This window comes from Macaca nemestrina, chromosome 6 (genome assembly GCF_043159975.1).
Source record: "Macaca nemestrina isolate mMacNem1 chromosome 6, mMacNem.hap1, whole genome shotgun sequence".
Lineage (NCBI taxonomy): Eukaryota > Metazoa > Chordata > Mammalia > Primates > Cercopithecidae > Macaca > Macaca nemestrina.
Window position 1 is genome coordinate 25925894 of NC_092130.1, and position 15962 is coordinate 25941855.

General features: G+C 45.9%; 1 protein-coding gene across 1 annotated transcript; it reads right to left on the bottom strand.

The window, feature by feature from the left end:
* Positions 1 to 522: 522 nt before the first annotated feature.
* Positions 523 to 15893, bottom strand: LOC105482401 (SAP30 like). The gene is made up of 4 exons (XM_011742465.2): positions 15081 to 15893; positions 10405 to 10527; positions 8097 to 8195; positions 523 to 5653 (listed from the first exon to the last, which is right to left on the bottom strand). The coding sequence occupies exons 1-4, from the start codon at positions 15282 to 15284 to the stop codon at positions 5525 to 5527; spliced, it is 555 nt and encodes a 184-aa protein (XP_011740767.2). The 5' UTR covers positions 15285 to 15893; the 3' UTR covers positions 523 to 5524.
* Positions 15894 to 15962: the final 69 nt, after the last annotated feature.

Below are 15962 nucleotides of genomic sequence, written 5' to 3' on the forward strand. Positions count from 1 at the left end.
TAAAAATGTCTGAGACATTTAAACATTGGGATGTTTACATGAAGATCTGGATTTCCAGCTTCTCCAGTCAAATTGCAAGACATGGTCACACGGGGCTGGTGTGCCCGTAAGGCTACAGTAATGGGGAGCTGAGTAGTGGCTGCCCTTAGAAAGGACCTGAGTTTTCCAGTTTGCAGCTCACCCTCTGCAGGTATTTCAATGTGCAATCAATCCTCCATCCAGTTTATTTAGATGGAGAACTCTGCCCAGGGCATCCAGTATATTACATGGAAGTTGAGCTCCAGACTCAGGCTGTTGGACCCAGTCAGTCTCTTTCCAGGTGAGTGAATGGAATAGCAGTACTGGAAACTTGGGCCTAACATTCTGGGATCTAAACTCAGTGTGCACCGGGAATGTAGGTGCTAGTATTTGGAGCTAGGAGGAAGGACCACTATCATTAATCACTGTATACACTGCCAGGGGCCAAATGTGGAAGTGAAAGCATCTGAATTCTATATAAAAATTCAAAGGGAAGACAGAGGGTCTCTTACTCATTCAGATTATTTATTAAGAGCAAAAGTCGGGCCATCCCATCTGTGTGATATTGCAACATGAAAAGTCACATACATACTAAGGAGACCCCATAGAATTGAGAGCCTTTCAACAGTACAGAGCCATAGATTACAAAGTTAAAATACAAATGATCCCCCAGATTTGGCAGGAAACAAGTACAATATGAGGAGGCCTGGAATGGAAGGGCACTTACTTTTCAATAAGGCAGTTACAAAATGGGAAAAAAAACCCCCAAAACCTCATACCCCAAAATATACTCTGATGAGCGTAGCAGACAATAGAAATGTAAAAGAGGGATCCTGTATAACCCTCTGTCATTGGCAAATGTGTTCAATACATGAAAGCAACCGAAGGGCTTGTGTTTTAAGATGCAAGCTAGATGAAACAACTGACTGTAGACATTTCTACCTCAAGAACAGTTCATATCTTGCCCCAGGCTGGATTCTACCTCAAAACATCAGACCCACTTTACCATTTCTAACCATAAACTTGGAAACAGTCTATAATACAATGAAAGGAATAAAAAGGCACCCCTAAAGCACCATGCTTCCCAAGGCATGATCTTGCGCTTGTCTGACCTTCAGTTCAACTGCCCAGCTCAGTAACAGGGACCACGAGCCAGGACCAGCTGAATTATACAACCTCAAAGGATCACCTGGAAGGCAGATGTCTGATCAAGAGATCACAGACCAAGCCCATTTCATGAGAATTTAAATGCTAGGACAATACTACATCTCCCACTAGGGCTTTTGAACCCTGGTTTTAAATTACAGGCTAGATCTGTTTTCCCCTACCACTCATTTTGCAAAACTCAACTGGCCTAAACATTTCACTCAATCTTGAGTTCTGCAGGTTGGTCCCTGACAGCCAGGTTGGCCTTGGGAATTTCTGCTCAATTTTAAGTTCTCAAGAATCTGAGGGCAGCTGACTTAGACTGAATTAGAGTTATCCTGTAAGTCAGAAAGAATGTTAGACAGGTCAAGAGGGCCAGAGGTTGGTTCTGAAGACGCCATAAGACTTCAGGCACATCTTTATGTTTTAGTTTCCCCATCTCTAAAAACGGATGATTGGACAACAGCAAGCTTAACAGACTTTCCACCTTGAAAATACAGCACTTCTCTGGCGCTGAGACCCTTAAGTCCTGAAGCTTTGTTTTCTCAGTAAAAACAGTGTGAAGTCCTTACAGGAATCTAAGATACAAGCCCTGGGCAACCATGAAAACTTTCAACTTCATGCAAAGCAACGAAGTTATAAATCTTCCAGCTGAACGTTTTCCTGATGTTGTGAGCATCCGTTTTTGTGGGGCAAGCACAGAACTGAGTCATCTGTCTTTTAGCAGGCTGCTAACATCTTCTCGTCCCCCCCCTCCCCTCCCCCAGCTTTGGCAAGAACAAGCCAGCCAGTAGGGTTTTCTCAACATTCTCCAACAAGGACCTGAGTGGACTAATTCTCAGGGGTAAGGACGGTATACCAAAGTGTCCTAGCATTGTTTCTTTCCAAAAGGCAAACGCTATGCTTTGGGACAGCGCCAGCAATTAGGTGCTTTGCCAAAAATAACTTGTCCCGTGTGGCCCCCATGGGGCACAGACTAAGATGGAAATTACAGAGGACATAGAAAAGCCAGAGGTTTGCAAAGAACAGGCTTCTCCAGGAGGTAGTGGGTTCTCTGTCCTCGGAGGTGTTTAAGTCCAGACTGCTCAACCCCTTGGTGGGATGGTTGTAGGCAGAATGTCAGCACCTATATGGAGACTAGACTGGATGACTTGACAGCCCGTTCCCAACTTTGAGATCTTGTCATTGTAATGACTGAGAGCGCCTCTGGATGACTTCCATGAAGCAGCTGCTCTGGGCTCTACACCAGGCACAGCCTCCCTCAATAGGCAAGGCACCCAGAGTAAGTTCCTTCTTCCATCCTCTCCCTCCCACCAGGCAGTTGCCCTGCAGGATATTAACAAAAAACCTCCCATAAAATAAAGAGCCAAAACACCAAAATTAGATGCAACACTGCAGATGAAAACAATTGTTACTATCTGTTCTCTGAAAGGCTAGCAGTGACTATTTAGCTATGACAGGAACATCTAACGGCTTGGCAGCTGTAACACGTAAGTAAAATTCCTCTTCATTTTACAACACTGGTCTTGAATACTTTGGTTTTTAATCTTTCATGAGATTCAGCTATGATCTTTTTTACATGCTGTTGCCAGCCTAAGAGTTTGTTCTTTGAAGCAAGAAGTTTGTCCATTGTTTTTTAAAAAATCTTAAAACAATATGAATGGCAGGATACGGATGTTTCCATGTGAGAACCTTCAGGGCCTATCAAAGAACCATACCAGGCTGGAAGTGAGGCAGGAACCATACTCTTTAAGTAAAAAGACAACACCACTTCTGGATTTCAAATTCCAGTTTTGCCCAGAAGCACCAAGAGGAAAGAAGGCAATGCTGCTACGTCACAGGTGGAGAGAAGCGCCAAGAGTCCTTGATGGGTGGTATAAAAATGGTGCAGCCAAGATGAACATTGCTTTCCCCACACCCCACTGCTCCCTGAAGCCAGACCCCGTTGCTCTGGAGGACCTGGCCACTTCTCACAGGCAGGAGTCCCTTCCGCACAGATACAGCCACCAGAAACTGCAGAAGAGGCTAAGGCGAGTGGTTTAGTGGTCTGATGAAAGAACAGATTTCTGGACATAAGAAAAACAAAGGTTCAAATAGCTTTGTCTTTTCTCTCACCTGACCTGTTGAAAGGTCAGGTTGAAAAGATGCCCACAACCTCCACTTTCCACAAGTACCTCTCCTTAGAGGAAAGACAACCAGGGACCCAAGTGGACACACAGTATCTGGCTGAAGGTAAAATGTTTCCCCAGGTTTCGCTTTGGAACAAAGATTCTTTCAGTCACACTTGAACAGATGGATCCTACCACCATATATTCTTGTGCAGAAGCTACTGTCTCTCTCAACTGGGAAAACAGATTTGCTGCTAAAGAAATAGTGATGTGACCTACACGCCCACAATTCTGGTTTACATATCAGAAAAGTACACTTTTTTACTCATTAAGATATGGACATTTCCATGGAGTAAGTTAACAATGCCTTAACCTGCAGGCCCCATCTGCCCCTCAGCCTTCTTGGTGCCTCTATCAACATCTTTCAGCTGTAAGCAGGGATAGAATCTCTAAACACATAGCGAATGTGAATGACTGAAAACACTCACAGAGCACTGGAACATGCCATCCATAGCCAGGAGGCATACCAAAATAGGATGCCCTCACAGTCCAGAGTATGTTCTATGTACACCCATTTATACATATGTAATTAAAAAGGCTGCAATCTGCTAGACATGCACTTTGAACACAGGCGAAAGCTTTGCTGCAATGGAACACACTGCATTTTAGTGAGCATGGTGACCCTGTCCCCATTCCACAGAAAGCGTAGTACTCTGCTCCACAGCACTGAGACCTTTGGACACTCCGCCACCCTGCTCAGTAGTGGGTGTAGTTCTGACTTCTCTGTGATGGTGCTCCGATTAAGCCATCTGTGAAACTCTGCCAGGCCAGGCTGTCCATTCTTCTTATTTAAGGCTTAAGAAATAACTCAGAATTGAAACTAAGTAGGAAAATGACATCTTTGACCACACGTCAAGATGGTCATAAATCAGAATCCAAATCTTTTTCTTCTTTCTCCCACCCTCCTACCCCATACCCTCTGCCCTCCACTACACAGATTAAAGAATTTTGCAAAAGCATATTTTTGGATATAAAGCTTTGTTTTCACAGGATACTTTGGCTCTGATATAATTAGATTGAGGAGTTCAACGTTTTGAACAAAAAAATTAGGTAATTTTCAAAAATTATTTTAGCAATCTTTCTCCCTAAGAGGGAGGCAAATTGTTCACAAAAATGAGCATCAGATGGAACTGACCTTTGTTGCCCAAACTCATGATTTGCTGATGACCAGGGCCCAGGGAGTCAAGGCCAGCCAGCCTTTCAATCCTAAGCTGGACTTCTGGACAGGAATCACATAGCCCCTGGCAGCTTGCATGGTAGTTGTGAACTTAGGATGAAAACTTCTAAAAACACTTACCCCAAATTACTAAATATGTCAGTGTGTCAATGCATTTATTGCCAAGAAGCTTGGCTGAAGGTCATAATATCTAACTGCACCCCAAAGAGTGAAGTATAGTGGGGTGCATAAGGGACTGTATCTTCTGTGAGGGTCTCTATATCAGTGTTTCTGGAACCCTCAACAAAATCAGTTTTGCACATGCAACTGTCCTGAAATCCTTATCTGATCAGAAACTTCCTTGTTGGTGTATCAGGATTTCCTCCACATTCTAGCAGTTAAGTGGTGAGCAACAGAAATGGCAGAGGTCTCAGTAATGACAGGTGTGAAGCAGATGTTACAAGGCTGGCACTATTAGTGACAGCTCAATTAGCCAATACCTACTGATTGAGTGCCTCCTGTGTACAAGGCACAGGGTGAGTGAGGGGGACCAGTGTCAAACTGATCTGCTGATAAATGACAAAGCTTGCAACAAAGCGGGCGGGATATCTATGTTGCCAGCGGGCAGCATGCAAGTCCAGATGTGGGTTTGCTCATGCACTTCCACGGTCAATTGCACCTTGCAGCTATTCCAAGCTACGGCTCACACGTGGCAGCCTGGTGGAGAAGAAGGTGATTACCAAAATATTTCTTATCCCACATTTCCAGTAGAATTGACTTAATGCTTTGTTGGATGCTGAAATACATAAATTCTTTTAATGATCCTGATTTTTTTAGTCCAGAGTTATCTTAAAAGAAAGTCTTTCTATACACATGCTGAATCATGAGAATCCTCCTGACCAAAAAGATTTACAATATTCATCATTCAAACTTTTTTATTTACAATAATATTTAACAGTCTTTATGGGCTTAAATGTAGCAGATATCACCTGTGCATCAAGCATTACACTTCATTCCTTTAAGATGTGCTTCATCCTCACTCAAGCTGCTTGCCACCCTCCGATTTCTGGTCCAGTCTACTCTTGTTACTCTTCACCATGTAGATGAAGTAGGCAAGGGTCTCTTTTTCATTCACAGGTATGTTCCTGAAGTGTCGACTCACAGTCTATGTGGGGGGAAAATACCAAAGTTCCTTAAACCAGGCATAAATCACACCGCAAATTCTACATTGTACAAAGGGAACAGGGAGTTGTTTGCAAGCTGTGGCAGGAATTACAAACGCTGCAGAACTTCCTGCCGTGTGCGGAACTCAGAATGCCCTTTGCCCTTTCTCCCCAGGGATGTAGGTGGTTTAATTTCCAGGATCCAAAAGTGGCTTTTTAACCTAAAACTCTTCAAGGCGCAGTTCTATTTCAGTGGCAGCCAACCACCTGTCACGGCATAATTTCACAGTCCTACTCATGGAGGAGAGACGGGGACTGCTCTGGTTGGCCAGCTGCTACCAAACCTCTCAGGCCTTGAAAGTGGGAAGAAAAGTGTTTTTTAAAAATTGTGGGGCAGGTGTGGTGGCTCACACCTATAATCCCAATGCTTTAGGAGGTTAAGGCAGGAGGATCAGTTGAGGCCAGGAGTTCGAGACCAGCCTGGGCTAACATGGTGAACACAGTGGAGACCTCATCTCTACTAAAAAATTAGCCTGGTGTCATAGCATGCACCTGTGGTCCCAGCTGAGGTGGGAGGATCACTTGAGCCCAGGAGGTTGAAGCTGCAGTGAGCTGTGACTGCGCTATTGCACTCCAGCCTAGGGGACAGAGCGAGACCTTGTCTCAAAAACAAATAAAAATTGTGTTAGGCTGGGCATGGTGGCTCGCGCCTGTAATCCCTTTGGGAGGCCGAGGCGGGCAGATCACCTGAGGTCAAGAGTCTGAGACCAGCCTGGCTAACATGGTGAAACCCCGTCTCTACTAAAAATACAAAAATTAGCCGGGTGTGATGGCAGGCACCTGTAATCCCAGCCACTTGGGAAACAGGCAGGAGACTCACTTGAACCCGGGAGGCAGAGGTTGTGGTGAGCTGAGATCACAGCAATGCACTCCAACCTGGGAGATAGAGCAAGACTCTGTCTCAAAAAAAAAAAAAAAAAAAAAAAAAAAAAAAAAAAAAAAAAAAAAAGTGTTAAATGAACAGCCAATTGAACCAATTGAACAGAGGTATCTGAACCCCAAAATTCCTCTAAGTAGTGCATAACTGCCTCCTGAAAGACACATCAGATTTGAAGGAAAATGCATCATTTACTAATACTCCTAATACTTCATTCTGTAAGTAATGAGAATGCAGGTCTCCTCCTGCCCCACCTCATTCTTTCCCTTCCACCAGAGAGAACACTGGCAATGGGTGATGTTATTTTAAAGTAGGAGAGGCTTCTGACCTCCTCTGTGTCATCTGGACACTGGTGAAGAAGTTGTTTAAGAAAAAGTGACGGCCGAGCAAGAAACCTCTAAAGGAAAAACCAAAAATGAAACAGGCTGGAAGCCTTTCAGGAAGTCTCAATGGATCGAGGTGACTGAAACAGATAGAAAAAGACAGAGAACTAGACATGAAGAGCGATTATCTCTGGATGATAGATTTATATTTTTCTTTTCTCCATTTTCCAACTTTTCTATAATAGGCAGAAAAATATATTAAGAGGGATTAAGAAAGAAAAGAAGGACGAGAAAATACCTACAGAAGTGACAAAGACAGAATTATCAAGCCAGGCAGTTCATGTATTTTAAAAATGGCCAATGGAGCACTTCCCCCTACTCCAAACTGGGTTAAGAACTCAGGGCAGGAGAAAACTTTCTTGGGTGCCATTCATTAAAATACTTTTATTACCAACACCAGAGTAGGAGAAATCAAGGAAAAAAAAATAGCTCCTGTAGAACATCAGGAAGGTTTTGCAATGATTAATCTGACACACAAAATGATCATATCTATAAGAATCTTGCTAAGCCAGGCACAGTGGCTCATGCCTGCAATCCCATCACTTTGGGAGGTTGAGATAGAAGGATTGCTTGAGCCAAAGAGAATCACTTGAGCAACATAGTGAGGCCGCGACTCTACAAAAATAAAATTAGCTGTGCACAGGGGTGTGCACCTGTGGTCCCAGCTACTCTGGAGGCTGAGGTGGGAAGGATCACTTGAAGCTGGGAGGTTGGGGCTGCAGTGAGCCCAGACTGTGCCACTGCACTCCAGCCTGGGTGATAAAGCAAAACCCTGTCTCAAAAAAAAAAAAAAAAAGAATCTTGCAAAAAGGATTCAAACAAATGAACACTCAGGACTTAGAATCTGGAGTCATGAGATCCCAGGCTAAATTCTGCTATCAACTTGCTGTGTGATTTTAAGCAAATCCTTTCCTCTTTCTGTGCCATGGTTTCTTTTCTGGAGCTGAGGCCTTTGCAGGTCTAAAGCTGTGGGGTTCTAAATTGTGCCAAAGAGGAATACGGAGTTGCTTCCAGAACTCTGGAGGAGATTACAATTAGCAGACACACACAGTAAGGGAGAATCAGGGTAACCATCAGAAGCAGCACAATGCTGGCTCTCTTTAGAGGGCAATTTTGTCTACCTACTTCTGCTAACTGGGCCTTATTGAAGCCTGGTCTGGTCTGCAACTTGTAGTGTCGTTTATAACGTCGTAGGGTGTTCACTTGCAGCTGGAACAGATCAACCTAGGGAGAAGAAGAGAAAAATGTTATCCATCACTTGACCAACCAGGACTCACCAAGAGCCCACTATGTGCCTAGCACTACACTAAGGTAGGGGTGAGGATGGGGAGGGCTTCAAAAGAGGTCTTAGAAATGGTCCATTGAGGACTAGTAACTGGTTGGGAGGGCAAAAATAACAGTGGAAAAACAGTTCTGGCTGGGGTGGGCTGATCTCACACAACTGGTGGAGAAGGTAAAGCTTAAGCTAAGGAGAAGCAGGGTCTGATAAGGCACTGAGAAACAGGGTAGGGAACAGGAGAAAAGATCAGAGCACAGAAAGCTGGAAGAGGCACAGATGGGCAAGGGGGTCACAGGCAACTGTGATGGGTTTAAAAGGTGAGAATGGATGGTAGCACATCTAGAAAAACAGAAGGAGCTATCACAGAGGGTAGAGGGTGATGGCACAGGATGGGTCTGGTGGTGGCTGTTGGGAACACTGATGGGGGAACACAGAGGGAGATGCTATAGCAACAAGCAGAATGAGATAAAGAGGTTGAGCTTTGGAGAGGCAGTGACGTTAGAAGGGACACCAAAGATGGAGAGCAAAGGCAAAAACCAGAGACATCCTGGAGGAAGATAGGCCAGAACGAGGCAGCGACCAGATAAAGGGGCACAAAGGAGGGCAGTGGGAAGAACTGTTATCCTCAAATAGCTCTTTCCTAGGCCCAGCCTTCTGGTATTAGAATCCTTAACCTCCCTCCAGAGAAAGTTCAAAAGTTACTGTAGTGAATGTGCAAACCAGCAGGTTAGGGTTGGGGTCTTTGCAGATGACTGGATAACAGAGGGGAAGGGACCCCCCCTTTTTGTTTCTAACAAAGGAAGAGAGGAAAGCTGCATAGTCATGAAAAATCGAAGGCCCATAAAGTTGGGCTGCCTTTACCTGCCTCTAAAAGAGCTGTTCTTGCTTCAGGCAGGTGGAGAGCACTTAAAAACAAAATGAATGATCAATATGAGGGGCCAAAGTCCTTCATTCTTTTCAAAACATTCCTTAAAACCTTTTTTTTTTTTTTTTTTTTTTGGTGAAAACCACTTAGAAATCGAATACATCCATTTCTTTATAAAATAACAATAATGCTAAAAGCAACAGCAAGATTCTGTAAACCAACATTGGAAAAGGGGACACAGGGAGGGGCAGAGGGAAAGGGCCAGATTTTCAACGGTTTCCTCCACATCTGCAGACAAAGGCCCGCCTACTCTTTCTATTCCTACACAGTCATTTTCACTCTGAGTGCTAACAGGCGGTTGCCTTATGAAATATTCATGTGTCAAATATTCAATGTACACTATAAACGGTTCTTCTTTTGCTGAGTCTTGAGTGAAAACAATTTAGTAGAAAGAAAATCCAATATTCCTTCCTGAAGCCTCACTTAATAGACACAGGCACCTGAAGGGAAGGTGGCCTTCCAGTTTGAGAAGCCTAGGTCTCATGGTCTAGCGCAGTGGTTCTCAACACAGGACGATTTTGTCTTGTAAAGGAGGTGTGGCAATGTCTGGAGACACTTTTCGATTGTCATGACTCAGGATGGTGATGGGTAGAATCCCATGAGGGGATGCTGCTGAGGCATGCTGTTAAATATCCTACAATGCAGAGGACAGTCCCCACAACAAAAACTATCTGACCCCAAATGTCAACAGTGCTAGAGTTGAGAAAACCAGGTCCAGTTTAGTCAACTTTGAAATGGATCCTTGGGAACAGCCTGGACTAGGTGTCAAGAAACCAGTGAGAGAAAATCAGAGCTGGTATGAACTGATAACCTACATCTTCATTTTCTGGGGAAGAGACTTCTCCCAAACCATTACACACTCTCTAAAGGTTTTAAACAAGGTTTTTTAAAAAGTGACACTGTGGTTGTATTTATGCATTTGTCAGGGGCGTCTTGCAGAAAAACAGCGTGGTCTACTGGAAAGGGCCCCAGACTAGAGCCTCCAAACTATATACCTGACTTTGGCTCTCTGTGCCTGTCCATAAAATGATGGGGCAGTCTGACCAGTGGGTATCCAAGCTTTTAGCTCTCAGATTCTGTATTACTATAATTCACTTTTCAAATAATCCACAGCAAAACAAAGGGGACTAAAATTACTTCTTAATACAAAAAGCAGACCAGGCCAGAGGTGAGGATCAGATTAGAATCCATTTTTCCAGCTTCCGCAAATTGATTTCTTTGACCTTTACCTCAGGAATGTCAGTGTCGTGCTCGGGAGAATCTCCACCATCGTCACTTGTCTTCCTCTTTCTTTTATTTCGGACACTCTGGATGAAATTTTTGTGAAAATCACAGATATACAGGTGCCTTACCTGACGGACAGAAAAATCAAAGTCAGAGTTGGCCAATTCCTTGGAGACAGCAACAGGTATCTGTCAAATTGTGGGGCTTCCGTCCATTGCAGGGCATTGGAGAGACAGACAGAAGACAAGATGTAGGCCTCCCAGAAGCTCACTACTGAGGTGCAGAAGAACACCAAGAGAACACTAACATCACACTTTGTGGCGTATCATACACCAAGCCTCCAGTGAATGGTGAAAACAGTAAATGGTACAGATTCAGCAAAGGAAGAGATTCCTGCAACAGAGATGCTCAGGGTGAAGGGCCCTGACTAAAAGGGAGGACTTTAGGCAGACAGGAAGCATTCCAGATGGGTAAGAGTGCCAAGACTTTAGAGTTTCCAATGGAGGATGACAGAAAGAGTGAGTGAGGAGGCCCAGGGTACAGTGTCAGTTGGGTGATGATGGCTGCCCATGTAATGTAGGAGCATAATGAAAAAGTGAGGCATCTGGGCGGTGGGCATGAGAACAGCTTAGACTTTCCTTCCGACAAGACAGAGTCCCTCAAGGAAGCAGGGAGTGATGCGACATTTTCAGAAGACCTGTAGGAGTCACGAACTTATAGTGGGCTGGAATGCACTGTCCTGGGGAGGAGGAAAGCAGGACACAAGGGACTGTGGCAATGGTATTTGGGACACTCTATTTTTACACTTACAATAGCTACTATTGTAGGATAATAACTCTCTGAAAAACTTTGTTTCTATGTGTCAATTTATAATTCTTGCATTATCTCACATCTGATCCACAAAGAAAAGTGGAAAAAGATGTGGAAATTCTTACAAGGTAGAACCACATACAAGAAGGTGGATACTACAGATTTTCTTTTTTTTTTTTTTTTTTTTTTTTTTGAGACGGAGTCTCGCTCTGTCGCCCAGGCTGGAGTGCAGTGGCCGGGTCTCAGCTCACTGCAAGCTCCGCCTCCCGGGTTCACGCCATTCTCCTGCCTCAGCCTCCGGAGTAGCTGGGACTACAGGCGCCCACCACCTCGCCCGGCTAGTTTTTTGTATTTTTAGTAGAGACGGGGTTTCACCATGTTAGCCAGGATGGTCTCGATCTCCTGACCTTGTGATCCGCCCGTCTCGGCCTCCCAAAGTGCTGGGATTACAGGCTTGAGCCACCGCGCCCGGCCAACAGATTTTCTAATACAGGATGGAGGTAAGTGAAGGTGGCAGCAACAGCTAAGACATGAAGAATCCTCCATGGCTGGCTGGAGGAGCCATTGAAAAACCTTACAGAAACTGAATGCCTGGCAAATGACTTGGGGTTGTTGATAGTGAAACAGCTGTTTCACAAATGTTCTGCAGAGACTTCTGAATTTGAGTTTATTCCTTAAATCCTTAAAGATAAAAGTAAGCTGGCAGGAAATCGCATCAATTAATTCAGACCTTTTCATGGAGAAAATAATGAAAACTGTTCATTCAGATGAATGATCACTTTCATGTGGCTGGATTAGTGAGTCATGAGTACTTTTAAGTTTATACCGTGATGGTGTCTTGCAGACGGGAGGTACTCGGAAAATGTTGATGTACCAATATAGGAAATCTCCTATATCTAAAAGTGGCTTAGGCTAATGAAAGCCACTTACGTGGTTACAAATTGGGATAGCTTTGTCAGATTCAACTCGGACTTTCGAACACAGCACATGCCACTGTCCCTAAGAATCCCACCTAGCTGATGTATATAATACTGAACATGCTTTTCTCCAGGAAGAAAGCACAACAAAGCCCACTCTGCATCCCTGAGAGGAAGCTGGTCCTGCACGTTAGCTAGACTGGCGAGACCACTCAGATCAACTGCTCAAGTTCACATTAACAAACTTCATAGGAGAACAGAGAGAATAGGTGGCTTCCTTAAGCTTCGGCTGGGAGATTTCAGATCAGGACAATAGAATAACAGAATCCTAGTTGTAAGAGAATTTAGCAATCACTAGTACAATCCCATTGACCCCAATCCCGTTTTCTAGAAGGGTAAAAATGAAGCCATCCAGAGTGAGGAAATGACCTGGCCAAGGTCACCCAGGCCTTCTGCCCCCCTAGTACATGTCTTTTCCTACCGCAGCATTTTCCTTTATACTATTCTCAACTTCCACTTTTCTCCGGGGAGAAAAAAAAAAAAAAAAAGCAGAAATGTCAACTGGAGGTGTATTAATATTTTAATAGATCACAGAACACTGCCAAAGTCTATATAAAATGAGTTAAACAGCCTGAGTTGAATTTTTGGTGCTGTTATTTAAAAAGGTTCTCTGCTAGACTCTCTTACAAGATAAATAATAATTTTCTCCTTAACCCTTTTCATGTACATACTGGTTTTCAGAAATTTCAGAGCTCAGTGGCCTTTGGGAGTGGGGTCGGGGCAGGAGGTGGTAGCAAAGGCTCTAGGTTTTTTTCCTTCACTTTCTGCAATAGCTAAAAATTATTGTAACATAGCAGTTACTTGGAATTGAATTCCTGCCCAAGCCTGTGAGAAAAAAATAGAATCCCTTTCAGAAATAATGACTCCACAACACCACCTTAAAACAAATTGTGAATGATTCCACCTGGAAACCTTACTCCTTCAGAAGTATTACCTTTTGGGAACACTAATGCTAGGCTCAGGCTGCCCTTCTTCTAGACAGTGGGTGTGAAATGATCAGCATAGCTCAACGTAGGTTTTCAAGTAGAGTCAATGGGTAAATAAAAGGAGTCCTGGTTGCAGCAGCAAAATCATTCAGATGGGAAGGCATCCAGTGATCTAAAAGGACTGGAAGATTCTATTTTTTTAAGGACTGGAAAATATTATTATAAGCTGCTCAAGTAAAGCAGCTTCTAACAACCTACACAGAAGGCAGGCAGTATTTCTAAGTGGATGAATTCATTGTCATAAGCATTTCACCTCAATAGGTGACCTAATAAGGGATCACCTTGTTGTGTAGCCCCTTGTTTGTTCTCAGATAACTTCCATTCATGTATTCATTGATAGAGATTTGTAGTAAGAAAGCCATTAAAAATAGCAACTGTCCATACAAGAGTAGCAACTGTATTATAATGATTAACTTAAAAACAGGGGTAGGAGGGAAGAGTCTGAAGAAAGGACAGGGGGCTGGGCACAGTGGCTCACGCCTGTAATCCTAGAACTCTGGGAGGCCTAGGCTGGTGGATCATTTGAGGTCAGGAGTTCAAGATCAGCCTGTCCAACATGGCGAAACCCCATCCCCACTAAAAATACAAAAATTAGCCAGGCATGGCAGCAAACGCCTGTAATCCCAGCTAATCAGGAGGTTAAGGCAGGAGAATCGCTTCAACCCAGGAGGTGGAGGTTGCAGTGAGCCGAGATCTTGCCACTGCACTCCAGCCTGGGTGACAAGGGAGAGACTCTGTCTCAAAAAAAAAAAAAAAAAAAAAAAAGAAAGGACAGGAGAGATTTTTTATTTATTAGAGACTTAATGAAGACTTATATATAGGGCTTGGAAGTAAATTAGATAGTATGTTTAAGAAATTAACCAGCCTCCTAGGTGCTGTGTGTATCTGACACCCTCACTTCCTATCTCTGGGCCTATTGCAACCCTAAAACCAGAGAGGAAACGCGCACTCCCTTTCAGTTTAACAAGCAGTCTCTGATTTCCTACAACTGTGGAAAAATTCTGATTCTAAAAGAGAATGGATGTTAACCACCTAAGCTCTTAGCTAGTTTACCTGAATATTAAATATCCCCTTAACTCATTTTCAATTCCTAATCATGAAGCAATCACTTAAGGCTTGCAGCAACAGATGTCAAACTAAAAAGTTCTTAATTGGTTAACAATAGGCACAGCTTCAGAATTGTTAACTAGAAGTGGTGAAATCACACAGAAGTTTCCTATAATAAGCCACAAAGAGCAGGGCAATCCGATTTAAATTTAAATCTCCACCCCCTTATTTCAAAAGAAACTACCACTAAGAAAATTGATTTCTTTTCTTCCCCCTCCAGTCACATTGACTGCAAGAGCCATTTCCCAAGACCTGGCCTTGGTCTTATTTCTGCCACATCCTAGAAAAACCCATTCCCACAGTTGCCTGCGAAGCAGCTAGCTCGGTGACACTCTGCAGATACCGAGGCTGCGGGAGCCAGGGAAGTAACTGCCACCTTTCTCTGTCTGAAGGAATAACAGGGTTCCTAGAAGGAGAGAGAAGTTGGAAAAGAGCCGGGTATCTTCATCACCCGCCCCTCCGATTCTTGCTGCTTCAAGGGCCAACAAAATTAACCCACCTCTCCCTGCTCTAAAGTCTAAACCATAAACCAATAAAACAAGTTGGAAACTGCTGTCCAATCTTCCCAGGCAGCAGGAGTCCTGAAGTCCCCGCCCCCATCCTCCCGGATCTGGGTAGAATCACAGTCAGAGCATGTCAGCGCTGGAGCGGCCTTTGAAATGCCGAGTCCAACTCAGTTCTGCAGACGCGGGGCGGCGAGGCCCACGGCGGGGAGTGCCCAGGGAGTCCCGACCGCAGCCCGGGGCAGCGGACGGAGAGCTGGGGGCGCCGGGGCCCAGACGCGGGTGGGGGCGGACTCACGCTCTTGTCGATGTCCAGCTTGAGTTTCTTCTGCGAGATGCTCTTCTGGACCCTCTTGCTGAAGGAGGCGTTGCCCGCGGGCCGGACGCAGCGCTCGCCGTCCTCGATGAGGCAGCAGCTCTGGCCGTAGCCCGGGGCGGCGGCGGCAGCGGGGGCGGCGGGGGGCCCTTCGCGGCTGTCCTCCTCCGTGCTGAAGCCGTTCATCTCCCCGCCCCGGGCCGGTCCCTCTGGGGGAGGGTCCCCGGTAGGCCACTCCGCGGCCGCGCGTGCCGCGGGGCAGGTCGCTGAGACTCCCGCACCCGAGGGTCCCAGAGTCCGTCTCCAGCCCGGGCGCTGCCCTGCCCCGCGTCCGAGAGGCCTGGGTCCCTCCGCCCCCGGCTCTCCGCCTCCGGAAGCCCCCTTCCTCCCCGCTCGAGGCCCCGGGGTCGGCTCCCGCGGCTCGCAGGGCCCCGCCGGGGGTCACCCGGAGGAGCCTTCTGCCGGGGGCCCAGAACCGTAACCCTGCAGCGGGGGCGTCCGGGAGGGCGTCCCAGGAAACAGCTGCTCCCTAAGGACTCCGGGCCTGGGTTGCCAGGGGGTTTCGAAGGCCCCCGCCGGCTCCCGCCTTCTTTCGGCTGCGGGGCAAACTCGCTGCCGGGCAGCTCCCCCGGGGTGGCGCGGCCTCCTCGCGCGGGGCCCGGCCTCGAACCCGCGGCACCCGGGCCCCGCGGCTCGTCCGGCCCACTCCACCCCTGCAGCAGCTCAGCTGCGCCCCGAGTCCCGCGGCAGCCCCAGGGCCGCCCGGCCGCCGCCCGCCGAACGCGCCGCACCACAACAGTTCGCTCCCCCCGCCCTCCGCGGGACAACGGAAGTCCCGCCTTCACGCGACCATTGGTCTCATTT